General features: G+C 46.3%; 1 protein-coding gene across 1 annotated transcript in view; it reads right to left on the reverse strand.

The window, feature by feature from the left end:
* Positions 1-12,669: 12,669 nt before the first annotated feature.
* NF1 (neurofibromin 1) overlaps positions 12,670-18,326 on the reverse strand; it is a 203,379-nt gene continuing 197,722 nt past the window's right edge. Inside the window, exon 58 of the mRNA XM_038758896.1 lies at positions 12,670-16,491. Within this exon, the coding sequence (XP_038614824.1) occupies positions 16,349-16,491 (143 nt within the window). The 3' untranslated portion in view covers positions 12,670-16,348. The remainder of the gene's footprint in view (positions 16,492-18,326) is intronic.

An 18,326-nucleotide genomic window follows, 5' to 3' on the forward strand; every position in this document is an offset into this window, starting at 1 on the left:
GGCCTCCCTCCTTCTCCTTCTCCTCCTCCTCCTCCGGGCCCCCGCCGCCTGGTCTGGTCTGGGCTGGGCCCTGCCCACGTGCTCCGCGGCCCCGGCCACCCCCCCCCCCCCCCGCCCCCCGCCACATTAAGTACCGGAGACGCGCCGCGACGTGCGCGCCCCGACACAGACCCGCCCCGCCGCGCGCGCCCCCGCCCCGGGCTCGTGCTCGCGCGCCCCGGGCTCGTGCTCGCTCGCCCCGCCCCCCGGGCCCCGCCCCCCGGCCGCCCTCCCGGCTCTCGCGAGAAAACGCCGCCGGCGGCCGCCTCCTCGCCCCGCTGCCGCCGCGCCGGCCTTCGGGTGGGAGTTGCTATCGGTCTTTCTTTTCTCTTTTCTTTCTCTGCCTTTCTTTGCTTCCTTCCTTTATTTCCTTCTTTTCTCTTTCATTCCTTTTTTATTTCCTTCCCTTCCCTTCCTCTTTTTCTTTCCTTCCTTTTTTTCTTTCATTCCTTTTTATTTCCTTCCTTTCTTTTCTTTACTTCTTTTTTCTTTCCTTCCTTTCTTTCTTTCCTTCCCTTCTTTTCCTTTCTTTTCTTTCCTTTTTTCTTTCATTCCTTTTATTTCCTTCCTTTTCTTTCCTTCCTTTCTTTTCCTTTCTTTCCTTCCTCTTTTATTTCCTTCCTTTCTTTTCTTTCCTTCTTTTTTCTTTTCTTTCCTTCTTTTTTCTTTTCTTTCCTTCTTTCTTTCCTTCCTTCCTTTCCTTCCTTCCTTTCCTTCCCTTCCTTTCTTTCCTTCCCTTTCTTTTCCTTCATTCATTTTTCTTTTCTTTCCTTCCCTTCTTTTCTTTCATTCCTTTTTAAAATCCTTTCTTTTCTTTCCTTCTTTTTTTTCCCTTCCTTTCTTTCCTTCCTTTCTTTCCTTTTTATTTCCTTCCTTTCTTTCCTTTCCCTCCCTGCCTTTCTTGTCCTTTCTCTTTTCTTTCCTTATTTTTTCGTTCATTCCTTTTTTATTTCCTTCCTTTCTTTTCCTTTTTTTCTTTCCTTTCCTGCCTTTCTTTCCCTTCCTTCTTTTTTTCCTTCCTTCCTTTCTTTCCTTCTTTTCTTTTCCTTTCCTTCCCTTCTTTTTTCATTTCCTGCCTTTCTTTTCTTTCCTTTTCTGCCTTTCTTTTCCTTTCTTTCTTTTTGAGCACCGACTGGGTGCCCAGCAGGGCGGCTGAGTGGAAAGAGCGCGGTCCTGGGAGTCAGAGGTCGTGGGTTCTAATTCAGCCTCCGCCACTTCTCAGCTGTGTGACCTTGGGTAAGCCACTTCACTTCTCTGGGCCTCAGTTCCCTCATCTGAAAAATGGGGGTTATGACTGAGCCCCACGTGGGACGACCCGATTACCTTGCACCTACCCTGGTGCTTAGAACAGTTATTGTTATTACTGCTACAATGCAGCAGTAGAGAGACAATATCCCTGCCCACAACGGGCTTACAGTCTAGAGGGGGGCTCCTGCAGCTGCCTTCCTTTCAGAAAACGAGCCAGAGGTATAAAATAATGAAGAGATAAGGGCAAGGAAAAAAAGCCTGGAATTGAGAGGTAAATGAGGGCTAAAGGGGGGTTGCGGGGGCAGGCACGGGTGTGTGTGTGTGTGTGTTTTCAGGGAGGAATTGGCTAAGCCCAAAATGATACCTTGTATCTTCCCCAGCGCTTAGAAAAGTTTGTAGCACATAGTAAGCGCTTAATACCATCATCATCATCATAATCGGATCGGGTAAACTGGGAAGGCCTCCAGGAGGAGGTGTCCCTGACGCTTTTTGGACAGAGGGAGGGAGCGTGGAGATGAGGAAAGACATGTCAGTGGGGAGAATAACATGAATGCAGGTTGGGTGCCAGAGAATGACTCAGTGGGTCGAAGAGCCCAACAGCTCGAGCAAGGGCCTGGGGGGGTCATAAGGTCCACCGCTTGTCCGCTGTGTGACCTTGGGCAAGTCACTTCATTTTTCTGGGCCACAGTTACCTCATCTTTAAAAGGCGGATTGAGATTGTGAGCCCCGTATGGGACAGGGACTGTGTCCAACCCTATTTGCTTGTATCCACCCCAGCGCTTACAGTGCTTGGCACATAGTAAGCACTTAACAAATTATTATTATTATTATTAAGTGGGGTGCATCATCATCGTCATAATAACCAGGGTATTTATTTCTTGAGCACTTTCTATGTGTGTGTAGCGTTCTGCTAAACACTAGAGACAAGCTAATCAGATGAGCCACAGATCCTGTCCTACACGGGGCTCCAAGAGTGAAGGGAGACCCCGGGCCCACCTCAGAGAATTCCCGTTCACTTCATGTTTTTAGATTTTGGGTGGTTGGAGGTCTACACTGATCCAAGCCCCACCAATCTGACAAAATCAAGGTGGTTCCTTCAGGGATGCGGGGACTCTTCCGAGTCCCCTGTGACAACTCCCCGGCGTGGCCCTCTGATCAGGGTTGGAAGGTATCTTCTGGAAGGCAGGGGCTGTGGGCTTCCAGTTTCGGGTTCAGAATTTGCCACGACTAGACTAGTTTCAAGAACAGAAGGACACTTCTTAATTTCCGACTCGGACCAGCGTCATCCCAAGTCAAACCTAACCCTCTGGGTCCTAATCCCACCTCCGCCACTTGTCTGCTGGGTGAACCTGGGCAAGTCACTTCACTTCTTTGTGCCTCAGTTCCCTCTTCTATAAAATGAGGATTAAGTCCCATGTGGGGCAGGGACTGTGTCCAACTCTATTTTCCTGTATCCATCCCAGTGCTTAGAACATTGCCTAGCACATAGTAAGTGTCTAACAAAAACCATTTTAAAAAAGGGCTTACTATGTTCCAGGCACTATGGAGAGAGAGGAAGGAGAGAATGCTGTCATTCACTCAGTTATATTTATTGAGTTGTGTTCTCCCCTTCCTTCCTCTCCCCCTCGTCTCCCTCTCCATCCGCCCATCTTACCTCCTTCCCTTCCCCACAGCACCTGTATATATGTATATATGTTTTTTACATATTTATTACTCTATGTTACTTGTACATATCTATTCTATTTAATTTTGTTAGTATGTTTGGTTTGGTTCTGTCTCCCCCTTTTAGACTGTGAGCCCGCTGTTGGGTAGGGACTGTCTCTCTATGTTGCCAACTTATACTTCCCAAGCGCTTAGTCCAGTGCTCTGCACACAGTAAGCGCTCAATAAATACGATTGATTGATTGATTCTCCACCTCCCCTCCGAGAAATCTGAGCCATAGCTCACTGGGGTCGGGGAAGGGAACAGCCAGAAATTAGGGAATGCCTGCTGGGACTACGCCATCAGTAATGAATCAGTCAGTGGTATTTCATGAGCACTTTTTGAGTACTAAGCACTTGGGAGAGTACAGCCACAGCAAGACACGTTACCTAGCGGGTAACCGTGATATTTTATTAAGCAGTTAACTGTGGGCTAAGCGCTGAGGTGGATCCAACGAAAATCTGGGCGGACCCAATTCCTGGGACCATCAGCTTCGGGGGAACCGGTGCCCGGCTACGGCGCAGCGTGGTCAAACAGCGATCCCCACGAGAGGCTGCTGCTCGTGCCTGCACCGTAATCAGCTTGACCGTGGTGGGTCCGACTTCTTGGCGTCGGCTCCTGCGATTGAATCCAGCCAGTGTCAGCGCCGTTACCCCTGGTCCTCCCGGCAAAAGCTCGGCGGCAACAGCAGGGAGGGTGGGAGGGTCTCAGAGGGGCCCGTCCCCTGATCCCATCCCTGCCCTCGCCCCTTTCGGAGAGCTGTGGTGACTCTGGAAGCAGAGAACTGCCCCGCTCTTCCCATCTCAGCAGTGGGGCAGCAGCTCTCTCCTCAGGCTGTGAAGCAGGCCAGATCCAGTGGAGTTATAATAATGATAATAATAATGATGGTATTTGTTAAGCGCTTCCTATGTGCCAGGCACTGTTCTAAGCGCTGGGGTGGACACAGGCAAATAATAATAATAATGATGATGGTATTTGTTAAGCGCTTACTATGTGCCAGGCACTGTTCTAAGCGCTGGGGTGGACACAGGCAAATAATAATAATAATAATGATGGTATTTGTTAAGCGCTTCCTATGTGCCAGGCACTGTTCTAAGCGCTGGGGTGGACACAGGCAAATAATAATAATAATAATGATGGTATTTGTTAAGCGCTTCCTATGTGCCAGGCACTGTTCTAAGCGCTGGGGTGGACACAGGCAAATAATAATAATAATAATGATGGTATTTGTTAAGCGCTTCCTATGTGCCAGGCACTGTTCTAAGCGCTGGGGTGGACACAGGCAAATAATAATAATAATAATGATGGTATTTGTTAAGCGCTTCCTATGTGCCAGGCACTGTTCTAAGCGCTGGCGTGGACACAGGCAAATAATAATAATAATAATGATGGTATTTGTTAAGCGCTTCCTATGTGCCAGGCACTGTTCTAAGCGCTGGGGTGGACACAGGCAAATAATAATAATAATAATGATGGTATTTGTTAAGCGCTTCCTATGTGCCAGGCACTGTTCTAAGTGCTGGGGTGGACACAGGCAAATAATAATAATAATAATGATGGTATTTGTTAAGCGCTTCCTATGTGCCAGGCACTGTTCTAAGCGCTGGGGTGGACACAGGCAAATAATAATAATAATAATGATGGTATTTGTTAAGCGCTTCCTATGTGCCAGGCACTGTTCTAAGCGCTGGCGTGGACACAGGCAAATAATAATAATAATAATGATGGTATTTGTTAAGCGCTTCCTATGTGCCAGGCACTGTTCTAAGCGCTGGGGTGGACACAGGCAAATAATAATAATAATAATGATGGTATTTGTTAAGCGCTTCCTATGTGCCAGGCACTGTTCTAAGCGCTGGCGTGGACACAGGCAAATCAGGTTGGACACAGTCCCTGTCCCATGTGGGGCTCACATTCTTCTCCCCGTTTTACAGACAAAATAATAAATAATAATAATGGCATTTATTAAGCGCCTACTATGTGCAAAGCACTGTTCTAAGCGCCGGGGGGAATGCAAGGTGATGAGGTTGTCCTACATGGGGCTCACAGTCTTCACCCCCATTTTACAGATGAGGTAACTGAGGCCCGGAGAAGTGAAGTGACTTGCCCAAAGTCACACAGCTGACAAGTGGTGGAGGCGGGATTCGAACCCATGGCCTCCGACGCCAAAGCCCGGGCTCTTTCCATTGAGCCGCGCTGCTTCTCCTTGAGGTAACAGACACAGATGAGATGAGGTAACGGACACAGAGAAATGAAGTGGCTTGCCCAAGGCCGCATAGCAGAGCTGGGAGTAGATGTTATTCTCTCCAAAGTGCTTAGTAGAGTGCTCTGCACACGGTAAGCTCTCAATAAATGTCACTGATCGATGAGTCCGAAGGGAAGGGTTTTACAAAAGAGCCCCCCTCTTCTAAGGTCCATCTGCCCCTCTAGACGGTCAGCTTCTTGGGGGACAGTGTGGCCTGGTGGAAGGAGCACGGGCCCAAAAGTCAGAGGTCGTGGGTTCTAATCCCGGCTCTGCCACTTGTCAGCTGTGTGACTTTGGGCAAGTCACTTCTCTGGGCTTCAGTTCCCTCATCTGTAAAATGGGGATGAAGTCTGTGAGCCCTTTAAGACTGTGAGCCCACTGTTGGGTAGGGACCGTCTCTATATGTTGCCAACTTGTACTTCCCAAGCGCTTAGTACAGTGCTCTGCACACAGTAAGCGCTCAATAAATACGATTGATGATGATGATAGTAAGCGCTTAACAAATGCCATCATCATCATCGTTAACCTCTCTGGGCCTCAGTTTCTTCATCTGTAAAGTGGGGATCCAATACCCGTTCTTCCTCCTACTTAGATCCGGAACCTCACGTGGGACAGGAATTGGGTCCGACCAGATTGTCTTGTATCCAATCCAGCGCTTGGCCCAGAGTAAGTGCTTAACAAATACCACAATTATTTTTATTACTGGGGACTGAGATTGTGGCTACTTACTCAGATGCACTCTCTCAAATGTTCAGTACGGTGCTCTGCACAGAATAAGTGCTTAATAAATTACCACTGATTGAGACTCCGTGCCCTGTGTTCAGTGCCCAGGTGGACTCACGCTTCCAGTTAAAACAAGCATTTTATACTAGTTGCCCAGCGGCTTCCTGGCTCCTGTCTGGGAAAGGGGCGACTTCCTAATTCAGGACTTCCTTCAGCTCCACAGAATTACATATCCGTAACTTAATTCAATCAATCAATCATATTTATTGAGCACTTACTATGTGCAGAGAACTGTACTAAGCGCTTGGGAAGTACAAATTAGCAACATATAGAGACAGTCCCTACCCAACATTGGGCTCACAGTCTAAAAGGGGGAGACAGAGGACAAAACCAAACATACTAACAAAATAAAATAAATAGAATAGATATGTACAAGTAAAATAAATAAATAAATAGAGTAATAAGTAAAATAAATTAATAAATAAATAGAGTAATATTTTAAATTTAATTCATTTATTTATCTTAATGTCTGTCTCTCCCTCTAGACCGTAAGCTTGTTGTGGGCAGGGAATATGTCTACCAACTCTGTTATATTGTTTTCTCCCAAGCGCTTAGTACGGTGTTCTGCACATAGTAAATGTTCAATAAATTTGATTAACTGATTGATTAGGGCCCCAACTGCTAGTGTGCCCTTCCTCTACTATACCACTTTTCCCAGCCAACAGCCAGGAGGATGCAGGATGCAGATGGAAACCAGGGTCACGTGTTCTCTGTGGCTGACTAGTTTATATATATCTTTAGGGTACTTGCTGCTGGGTCTGTTATCTCATCTGCAAAATGGGGATTAAGACTGTGAGCCTCATGTGGGATAGGAAATAATAATAATAATAATATTTATTAAGCACTTACTATGTGCAAAGCACTGTTCTAAGCACTGGGGAGGCTACAAGGTGATCAGGTTGTCCCACGGGGCGCTCACAGTCTTAATCCCCATTTTCCAGATGAGGTAACTGAGGCCCAGAGAAGTTAAGTGACTTGCCCACAGTCACACAGCTGACAATTGGCGGAGTCGGGATTTAATAATAATAATAATAATGTTGGCATTTGTTAAGCGCTTACTATGTGCAAAGCACTGTTCTAAGCGCTGGGGGGATACAAGGTGATCAGGTTGTCCCACGTGGGGCTCACAGTCTTCACTCCCATTTTACAGATGAGGTAACTGAGGCTCGGAGAAGTTTAGTGACTTGCCCAAGGTCTAACACAGTGGACATGTGGCCTCTGACTCCAAAGCCCGGGCTCTTCCCACTGAGCCACGCTGCTTCTCTGTGTCCAACCTGATTAGCTCGTATCTACCCCAGTGCTTAGCACAGTGCTTGACACGAAGTAAGCTCATAAACATTAGTATTATTATTATGAAGGAAAGTGTTTGGTTGTAGTATTCACAGTGTAGGCCGCCAGGCATCTGTGCATGGGGTTTCTTCCGACTGTCCAAACAGGCTTCTGTCATTAGGTGAATAATGATGGTATTTGTGAAGCACTTACTGTATGCCAAGCACCGTACTAAGCGCTGGAGTGGCTACAAGCAAATCGGGTTGGACACAGTCCCTGTCACCATCAATCATCATCATCAATCGTATTTATTGAGCGCTTACTGTGTGCAGAGCACTGTACTAAGCGCTTGGGAAGTCCAAGTTGGCAACATATAGAGACAGTCCCTACCCAACAGTGGGCTCCCAGTCTAAAAGACTGTCCCACGTGGGGCTCCCAGTCTCAATCCTCATTCTACAGATGAGGAAACGGAGGCACGGAGAAGTGAAGCGACTTGCCCGAGGTCACACACAGCAGACAAGTGAATGGTCCCTAGCTCCCTAACAGTGTTTTAGCCAAAAGAGGCAGAATTTGGGTGTGCAGAACGGTCTCCCTCCCTCCCTTCGATGTCCAGTGAACATCAGAGGGAGCTCTAAGACCGGGATTTCCTGACCATTTTGACAGCTTAGAGGCCTCCTCTCCTCCTCATGATGGTATTTATTAAGTGCTTACTACATGCAAAGAGATGAGCGATAACCCACTCAATTATCCTTACCCAAGTCCTGCGGTAAAACCGGCTTTCACCCTGGCCTCCCGATTTCTCCGTGATGTCCAAAGAGCGGCCCAACTGCCGTCGTGCTCCTGTCTGCGGAGAAAGGCTGACTTATTCAGGCACCTGGCAGGGAGACTAAGGGCTGCCCGTCCCGTTTCACCCCAGGCTGGGGACTGTAACCCCCTCACTCGGGCTTGATCCTCATCTATATGTTACCAATTTGTACTTCCCAAGAGCTTAGTACAGTGCTCTGCACATAGTAAGCGCTCAATAAATACGACATGATGATGATCCTCGTCATCATCCATATTTATTGAGCGCTTACTGTGTGCAGAGCACTGTACTAAGCGCTTGGGAAGTACAAGTTGGTAACATATAGAGACAGCCCCTACTCAGCAGTGGGCTCACAGTCTAAAAGGGGGAGACAGAGAACAAAACCAAACATACTAACAAAATAAAATAATCCACCTCAGCATCCGATGAGGCCGGAAACTATTGTCTTTCAGAAAGACCATCTAATTTCCCTAACATCAACGAACCTTGACTTTTATAGGCTGGCGAGTGTCATGTCTCCTGCTAGTCTATTAATAATAATAATGATGATGGCATTTGTTAAGTGCTTACTATGTACCAAGCACTGTTCTAAGCACTGGGGGCGATGCAAAGATGATGATGGTGTTTGTTAAGCAGCGTGGCTCAGTGGAAAGAGCAAGGGCTTTGGAGTCAGAGGTCATGGGTTCGAATACCAGCCCCGCCACCTGTCTGCTGTGTGACCTTGGGCAAGTCACTTCACTTCTCTGGGCCTCAGTTACCTCATCTGTAAAATGGGGATTAAGACTGTGAGCCCCCCGTGGGACAACCTGATCACCTTGTAACCTCCCCAGCGCTTAGAACAGTGCTTTGCACATAGTAAGCGCTTAACAAATGCCATTATTATTTTTTTTAAGCGCTTACTATGTGCCAAGCACTGTTCTAAGCGCTGCGGGAGATACAAGGTCATCAGGTTGTCCCACCTGGGGCTCACAGTCTTCATCCCCATTTTGCAAATGAGGGAACTGAGGCACAGAGAAGTTAAGTAACTTTCCCAAAGTCACACAGCTGACAAGTGGCAGATCCGGGATTAGAACCCATGACCTTTGACTCCCAAGCCTGGGCTCTTGCCACTAAGCCACGCTGCTTCTCTAAATCAATCAATCAATCATATTTATTGAGCGCTTACTGTGTGCAGAGCACTGTACTAAGCACTTGGGAAGTACAAGTTAGATGATGGTATTAAGTGCTTACTATGTGCAAAGCACTGTTCTAAGCACTGGGGAAGTTACAAAGTGATCAGGTTGTCCCACGGGGGGCTCACAGTTTTAATCCCCATTTTACAGATGAGGTAACAGGCACAGAGAAGTGAAGGGACTTGCCCAAAGTCACACAGCTGGCAGTTGGCGGAGCCAGGATTTGAACCCATGACCTCCGACTCCAAAGCCCTTGCTTTTTCCACTGAGAATCAGGGTGTCCCACGTGGGGCTCAGTTTTTATCCCCATTTTACAGATGAGGCAACAGAGGCACAGAGAAGTTAAGTGACTGGCCCAAAGGCCGGGAGGATCTCCACCGGAGGGTTCCCACAATGTTTGACCTAGCTAAGGAAAGCTACCCATTCCAAAGAGTGGTAATGATGGTGGTATTTACCGAATGCCTATCAAATGCAATGCACCGTGCCAAGAATGAACAATGGTATTTATTAAGTGCGTGCTGTATGTCAAGGACTGTTCTAAGCACTGGGGTAGATGCAGGCGAATCAGGTTGGACACAGTGCCTTGCCCCCCATGGGGGCTCACGGTTTTAATCCCCATTTTACAGACGAGGTAACTGAAGCACAGAGAAGTAAAATGCCTTGCCCAAGGTCACACGGCAGACAAACGGCGGAGCCGGGATTAGAACCCAGGTCCTTCTGAGTCCCAGGCCCGTGCTCTATTTAATCAATCAATCGTATTTATTGAGCGCTTACTGTGTGCAGAGCACTGAGCGCTTGGGAAGTCCAAGTTGGCAACATGTAGAGACGGTCCCTACCCAACAACGGGCTCACAGTCTAGAAGGGGGAGGCAGAGAACAAAACCAAACATACTAACAAAATAAAATAAATAGATATGTACAAGTAAAATAGAGTAATAAATATGTACAAACATATATACAGGTGCTGTGGGGAAGGGTTACTCGGCCGTTCTGCTTCAGCAGAATGCCGTTTAAGTCCAGCAGAATGCCTCTGTCAACCGTGTAGCCTTTTCAGATGATTTCTAAAGGTAAAATGTGATCATTGACGCCGCTGCAGTTTCTATTTCCTAAGTTTTCCCTCTGTCCAGTCTCTCATCCCCCTTCTCAGGCCTCTTTAGAATGACCCCAAATAGTGGAGGAAGGGAAGGTACAAAGCTAGAGGGAGGGAGAGTGGCCGCCAGATATCTCGTTGGTCCCACCTGTCCCCACGGAGCCATGGGTCACTACACAGCACACGCTATATGTTTGGGAGGCCGCAGAAGCAGCTGGAACTCACCCTGCCCTTATAATAAGAATAATGATGATAATAATAAAAAATAACAGCACTAAATGTTAAGCGTGGTACTTGTTAAGCGCTATGTGCGCTTACTGAGAGCTGGGGTAGATGCAAGATACTTCTAGACCGTGAGCCCACTGTTGGGTAGGGACCGTCTCTATAGGTTGCCGACTTGGACTTCCCCAGCGCTTAGTACAGTGCTCTGCACACAGGAAGCGCTCAATAAATACGATTGATTGATTGATTGATACTCAGGTCCAACGTGGGGCTCACAGTCTGAGTAGGAGGGGGAATGATATTGAACCTCCGTTTGGCAGATGAGGGAACTGAGGCACGGAGGAAGGGAAGTGACTTGCCCAAGGTCACACAGCCGACTAGTGGTGTCCCAGAAGCGGCATGGTGGAGCGGATCGAGCTTGGGCCTGGAGTCTGGAGGTCATGGGTTCTAATCCCGGCTCCACCACTTGTCTGCTGTGTGACTTGGGTAAGTCACTTCACTTCTCTGTGCCTCAGTTACCACATCTGTAAAATGGGGATTTAGACGGTGAGCCCCACATAGGAAAGGGACCGTGTCCAACCCGATTTGCTGGTATCAATCAATCAATCAATCGTATTTATTGAGCGCTTACTGTGTGCACACAGTAAGCGCTCAATAAATACGATTGATTGGTTGATTGATTGTGCAGAGCACTGTACTAAGCGCTTGGGAAGTACAAGTTGGCAACATATAAAGACAGTCCCTACCCAACAGTGGAATCACAGTCTAAAAGGGGGAGACAGAGAAATGCTCTGCTCCACCCCAGCGCTTAGTACAGTGCCTGGCACATAGTAAGCACTTAAATACCACAGTTACTATTATTACTATTATTAATAATGTTCTGGTTAAAAAGCTGGCAAGGGAAAAATGTATTTTTTGGAAAAAGACTTGGAATAGAATTACAGTTCTACAATTAGATGTTACCAAGTCATTACTGAGTGAGGTTTAATGCCCCTAAAATAGCAAAGCCTAAATACTCCAGCTAATGCTAACCTTTTCTGATGGATCAGGCAGGTGTCAAAACTAAAGGAAAATAAATTAGCGTATCAAAAGGAAGACTTTTTTGGGGGGAATGGATCCTGGGTAAAGGTTCTTATCTAGGTTTCGCTTAATCAATCAACCAATGGTATTTATTGAACATTTACGGTGTGCAGAGCACTGTACTAAGTGCTTGGGGGAGTACAATAATACGTCACCTCCTACCGCCGTAGGTACCTGTGAAATGACTCACAATCTAGGAGAATGTAGATACAGGCATTATCGCTTTTACTCTACAGATGTTCCTGGGAATTTTCATTATCCCATCTTCCCAATTGGAGTGTTCACTTCCCTCTGGAGAATTGGAGGAAAAACATTAGGTGAAGATTCTGCCTCTCGCCCAAGAATTTTCACATATCTCAACTTCCCAACTGGGAGTGTTCACTTCCCTCGGGAAAACTGGAGGAAAGGAGTATTCGCTGAAGTTTTCAGCAGGAATTGCCGTAGAGCGCTGGTGGTGGTGTTCCCAGACCTAATGTGGACCTTTTTTGGATCCACTAGGCCACAGACCTTGCCCAAGGGCCTGAGAATTTACAGGATGGTATAGCCAAGCCTAAATTTCCTTCCATAAAGCACCATCTTTAAAGGAGAAAAGACTCTTTCATTTGACCTCGTGCAAATTCTCATTTATACTGTATGAGGCAACTGGAAACAGATTTCTTCAACACTTGCAGCCCCTCCTCCTGATTCATTAGGACCACCCAGGGCGGTTCAAAGCGTCTCAGTCAGTGACCAAGTCTACTTTCACCTCCTAGAAAATATCTGTATATAGTAAAGTCCGGGATGCGGAGGAGGAGGCGAGGAAGGATTGGGGAAGAGTTAGTGCCTTTATCCCGCTAAGTGACAGAAGCCTCCCCTTAAGGCGACGAATGAACACTGGTCACCGCCAAATAAAATCAGACCCAACAGCACATCACCCTTATTGACGCACTTAGCGTGGCGCTCTGTACAAGTAAGCGCTCAGTAAAGACCATTAGTCGATCGACAAAGTACCAAAAAAACTCTGCGACTCTTAGAGTAGGCTGAATTTACAATTTACTTCCAAAAAAAGGGGAAGTACATACATGAGGAAGGTAATGGGGTGGAGAACAACAATGGTTTGAGACCGTGACTTCTACAGTCTTACCTACAACGACCAATTCTGGCTTTTTTTCGGCAGTATTTCCCCTGCTGGCGTAACGTTCGCTTACGGTTTTAACAGGATTGTAGATAAGGAAACATTGTCAAAGTTTAGGCCGAGATGGAAAGAGGAGGAAGTGATCATACACCATGTAAGTTTATAGTACACAGCATTTCTTTAAATGACAACGCAGTCGCGGGAAGGAGACAGAAGTTAACGATACTAACACGAGAATAATCAAATTTGTATGTTATCCATGTACAGCAACTAACTGCTTTACAAAAAAGCAAAATAATACAATATATCGTCACATGTATTTACAGTGTAGTAAATATACTTTTCTGTCAAATTTTACACAAAAACTATTTACAGGTGAATATACTGCATTAAAAAAAAATCATGTGGCTGACACTGAGTGACCTTTCAGTGGTAAGTCTGTTGCATAACATTTTAATAAGACATGCTTCAATACGTCTGGAAAAATAAAGTAAAAAATCAAAAGTAAAATAAAACCCTAGAACAGAAAGCCCTAAAAACCTACCGATCAGTTAGGGGTAGAGCGATGGCAACTTTTCCCAAAAGCTCAGTTCCCAAAACCTAACAAAATATTTCTCTTTTACTGAAAATAAGTGCATGCAAATGAGAGTTGAGCCATTGGTTTAATAGGTTATGCACTATTACAATATAACTGAGTTAGCCTCCCTTCCCTTCAAAAAGGAAAACAAGGGAAATTATTAATGGTTTCTTTTTTTCTTTTTTTTTGGATTTTATACGTCTTGGGTAATGCACAACGAGTAACATGCTCTAAGATTCAAATAGTCAAACAATAGATTTCAAGTACCAGGTCTGAAAAAAATGGTTTAATTTGTTCACGGAAGAAGATTTGTGAGAAAGTTCCATTTCGTGGCCAAACTTACACAACATTCGTTTTAGTCACCTGGAAAAATCTTAGTTTCCCTCAGTTGTCCCGGCACTGTTATGCGATTGGAGATATCCTGCACCTAAATTGGTTTTCAGTTCCCTAAGATAAACGCTTGTCAATCACATAAACTTTGGTGCACTTCACTTCTGATCCGGGCCACATTCATCACCTGACACGAGAGAACGCTGAGGGGAATGAATCCTTAAATCAAAGTTAGGGAATCAGTGCCTTAGAAAACGGGCACGGGGCGGGAACAAGTCAAATGGGTTAAAAAGCTAACATTTTCTCTAGCATAATCGAGCATGGCAAATTGTTCAAATTCTCTTTCGAAGGAAGAATTAAACAGCATCCTAGTCTTCATCCTCAGATACCTAAACTCTTAGAAAAAACTACCTAAGATGAGCCTGAATGAAAATCATCGAAGTCTTACACTGATTGATCGGGACTAGCACCTAACCAGCTGGGTGGGAGAACCAAGAGGGCATACACACACGATAGTTCAGTACCTGGCCACGGGTCACTGGCCTATTCCAAAATCCAGTTCTAAATGCTCCTACCTAGCGCCTTCGTCGGGTTAGGCCCTCTGAATGATTACATTTCTACTGCAGCTTCTATAGGATCAAGAATTTCCCGTTGGAAAAAGTTTGCTGAAATTGCACAAGTCGTCAGTATTTCCCCACGCTACCTACTTCGATATAACTAACGCTACGTCCTCTCTTATTTTGGCAAACTATTTGCATATTAAGTTTGTGTTCATAGTTTTTCCAGGACTGTAAACAAATAAAAAGAAAAACCGTTATTCTCAGAATACAATAAAGGCAAGTTTTTATTTACATCAACTTGTTACGCTGTTACTTTGTGAGTAAATGTGGATTATGTGCTATATTATTAAAATCTGAACACTTACTTGTACCATTCTCTATTAACTTAGCTGTGGAATCGGGTTCACTAAGAGCCACTAATGAGGGAGCACTAGAGGAAGGAAACAAACAGAAAACCAAACACAAAATAAACCGCCCAAAGGGATTTCTTGCCTCCAGAGCCTTTCGTGAAGTGTTAAAAGTACGGACGTGCACGCGCCAGGGACCCGGTGCTGGGAGGCCGACGATACCTTTTGCAGTAAACGTAACCGTAGCCCTAAAGTTGAACCCTCGACTGTCAGGGGGATTTCAAAACACCCCAGTCTTGAGTCTTGAGTCTCTTGGGGCTGTTTGCCAACCGTCCGGCAGAGCCGGGGCATGGGCAGCACCTCTTCGCCCCGCCTTGCTACTTCTCTACTACAGGGTGACCGGGCTTTCACAGTGAATGGATGCAGTCTCAAGTCAGCATCAACTCCACGCCCCACCCCGCTACGTTTTTTTTTTTCTGTTTGTTTTTTCCCCAAATTCGAACTACAATTCCACAACACAACTTACCATGAAAATCGCTAACATAAATTGCACTGCATACGCTGTCTGAGGCTGCATTTCAGTAAAGGAAAGCAGGAGTGTCAGTTAATCACCCCCTCCAAAAAAAAAAAATCTCGTACCATTTTCACTGCGCTCAAGAGCACATGCTCACTGGGAGGGGAGATCGAAATTTCCTTAATTAAATGCCAACGTAGATGAGAATTCCCTTTTGGTAATCTCCACCTCCGACTTCACAGGCTATCCTGGAATTAGTTGCAGACGGGAATCTGAGACGGCATTAAGCAGGAGGAAGGAGAAGAGGAAGGGACAGGTAGAAACATGTAGGCATGCTCCGTTTTGACTGGCCTGAATTCACAGCAGAACTGTGTTTGTAAATTCAAAGTTTAACAGAGGAATATCTGGGGAAAAAATACCAGAACCAGCCCGCCCCAGCGTGCATTCCACCAGGTCTTCTATTCAGCCCCAGGCAGGTCGACTTTAGAGTTGGGGAATGGAAAGATGTGTGCGAGAACACTTCTCCCTCTTGTAATTATTGCTAAAGCCCAAGAAATATTTTCTCAAGAACATACAACAAAATGCACAGTCTTCTTAAAAGTACCTCTTCTGGTTTGGCTTACAGCGTGACATGCCATCGAGGCACAATGCCTGGGATTCTTTCGACTTTGGATAGTGGAAAAAAAGTCCTTGACAAAGAATCAGACTGAAGTAAAGTGGGGTCACGCCATTTTTTTTTTTCCAGAAAGCCGCTAACTAGAAAAGTGTGCAAATACGACCATCACTTTTCTTTAGAAGACAAACGGGGTGAAGGAGAGAAGCAAGGTCGAACTATATGACAAATGGCTTTCAAACCTCAAGAGCACTGTTCAAAAAACCCTAGCCTCTCCCCTCATTTAAAAGATCCTTTTCCAAGTTTCCTAATCTTCCAACTGCTCACTGGAGTTGTTCAGAAACACTGGCTTAAACCAACAGGATGACACTAACGGTTGTGTGGAGGGAGGGACGGACGGTGGAATCGAGGAAGAAAAGGGGACATTCGAGCCGGGCACTGCTTCAAGAGTTGATCGTCTGGCAACGTGGCTGACCGAATGGCAATGTGGAAAGTGCAGCATCACGACTGGAGGTGGTGGCGGGAGTGGTCACTAGTGAGAAGCCCACATACGGTTAAGTCTGTTTTCCGAAAAAAGAAAAAAAAACGAAAAGGGGGAGGGAGGGGGGCGAGGAGAAGAAGAGAGGAGGAAAAAAAGCTTCACACGATCTTCTTGATACTGTGACGTTTGAAACTGCCGGCGCTTCGCTGCTTCTGCACTTGGCTTGCGGACCCATGACGCGTCCTCCCACTGTTGGAGTGGCCAGTGGTCGGAGACAGCTCCACATTCTCCTTGTCAATGCCTGGAGGGAAACAAAAGGCAGCGGGGGTTACTCGACCCGGGGGAAAACTCTGCGATGGCCTTGGCTCGCTTTTAGAGGAGGTGCCCGCGTCCCCGCAGTTCTTCCCACTTATCCAAAAGACGACACTGGTGACGACAGCGGGGGAAACAGTCGAAGGTGCTCTTACGGACACCTCGAATTCCTTTCGGCAAAGGTTTATGGCCCAAAACAGCGCAGGGGAAAGAAAATAAGAAATAGGGTTGGGGGGGAAGCTAGAAGCAGGCAGGCTTTAAGGCTGGCCATCAGGGAATGGAGTTCCTGATGCAGACTCAGTACAAATCTTACCGGGGACTTCTAGCAGCCATCTGATTCCAGTTAACTACAGCTATTCACATCCCCTCAGAGATCATCACCTCCCGAGACACGGTGGGCTGAACTCAAGCTGAAGCCACCATTTTCAACGGAAAACCAGGTGAGCTTTTTGACGTTACTATGTCAGATAAACCATTTTCTGGCCACCTGGGGTTTTTTGATGGGTACCAATGACCTCATATTTTGCTTGGAGAAGGTATGCCCTTCAGTGTCTTGCTTGAGGCTCTCCCAAGTGGTAAGTTTCATTCCCAAAGACCACAGCTTTCCAGTACCTCATGTCTCCTAACCTAACAGGTTGTCATATATGTCACCTCGGTAAAATAAATGAGCATGGACTGCCTGCAGGTTCATTCAAGAGGTAAATGCAGAGAGTACACAGACTGAAGCCCAATCACTCCCTAGCACATAGATGGGTATAACTCAACCATCCACTACGCCTACACAAAAGAAAATCTACAAGTTTAAGAAAGAAACTGCCTGGAATACTGCATCGTGGCACAATAGGCACAAGGGCAGCCATTTTCCCAACAACGAGGTATCCTGGGCAATGTTTGTGAGAAATGCGTGCCCACCACTGTTTTCCAGAGAGATGAAGATAAGTAGAACCCTCAGAGTTTGGAGAGTTTGCACATGTGTTTGAAAACTGGAATGAGAGACTTAGATATTTGAAATAACCATCAGAAGTGTAAACTGGTGGCCAGATCAGTTGCCAGGCTGCCACTGGCAGTCTTCCCACCCCTGCCCACTACGATGCACCATCCCCGATGCACAATTCACTGGTGATTCTGCTACACTGGGAGCCAGAAAAAAAACAACCCAATTAGGGACTTGCTTTGCCCTCTTCCATCCTCAAGGCTCGGGGTGGTAAAAGGACACTGAGAAGGGAGAAACCAGAAGGGAGTCTTTGGAAGTCGGGATTCAGGATGTTCCAATATGATAATAATAACAATAATAATAATAGTATTTATTAAGCGCTTACTATGTGCAAAGCACTGTTCTAAGTGCTGGGGAGGTTACAAGGTGATCAGGTCGTCCCACGGGGGGCTCACAGTCTTAATCCCCATTTTCCAGATGAGGTAACTGAGGCCCAGAGACGTTAAGTGACTTGCCCAAAATGACACAGCTGACAAGTGGCGGAGTGGGATTTGAACCCATGACCTCTGACTCCAAAGCCCATGCTCTTTCCACTGAGTCACGCTGCTTCTCTAATATCTGGGAAGGCCACCAGGACGGCAGGAGGAATTCATCTAGGATTTCCCATTCGGAAGTATCTTCCTTCCTCTTCTCCAGTTTAGCCTTTATTCTGTTGGATTTTGGCTTATTACTTTGTTTGTCGGAGAGAACCAGACATGGCGTGGCAGTGGCTAGAGCTCTTGGGAATTCAGGACACGGGTTGGGCCAGGAACACTCAAACTAAAAGCCAGGGGCATGATGCAGCCTCAACTTGCTCTCATAAAAAAATCCCACGGGTCCCGTGGAAGAGT

Source organism: Tachyglossus aculeatus, chromosome 17, assembly GCF_015852505.1.
Source record: "Tachyglossus aculeatus isolate mTacAcu1 chromosome 17, mTacAcu1.pri, whole genome shotgun sequence".
NCBI classification, from domain to species: Eukaryota; Metazoa; Chordata; class Mammalia; order Monotremata; family Tachyglossidae; genus Tachyglossus; species Tachyglossus aculeatus.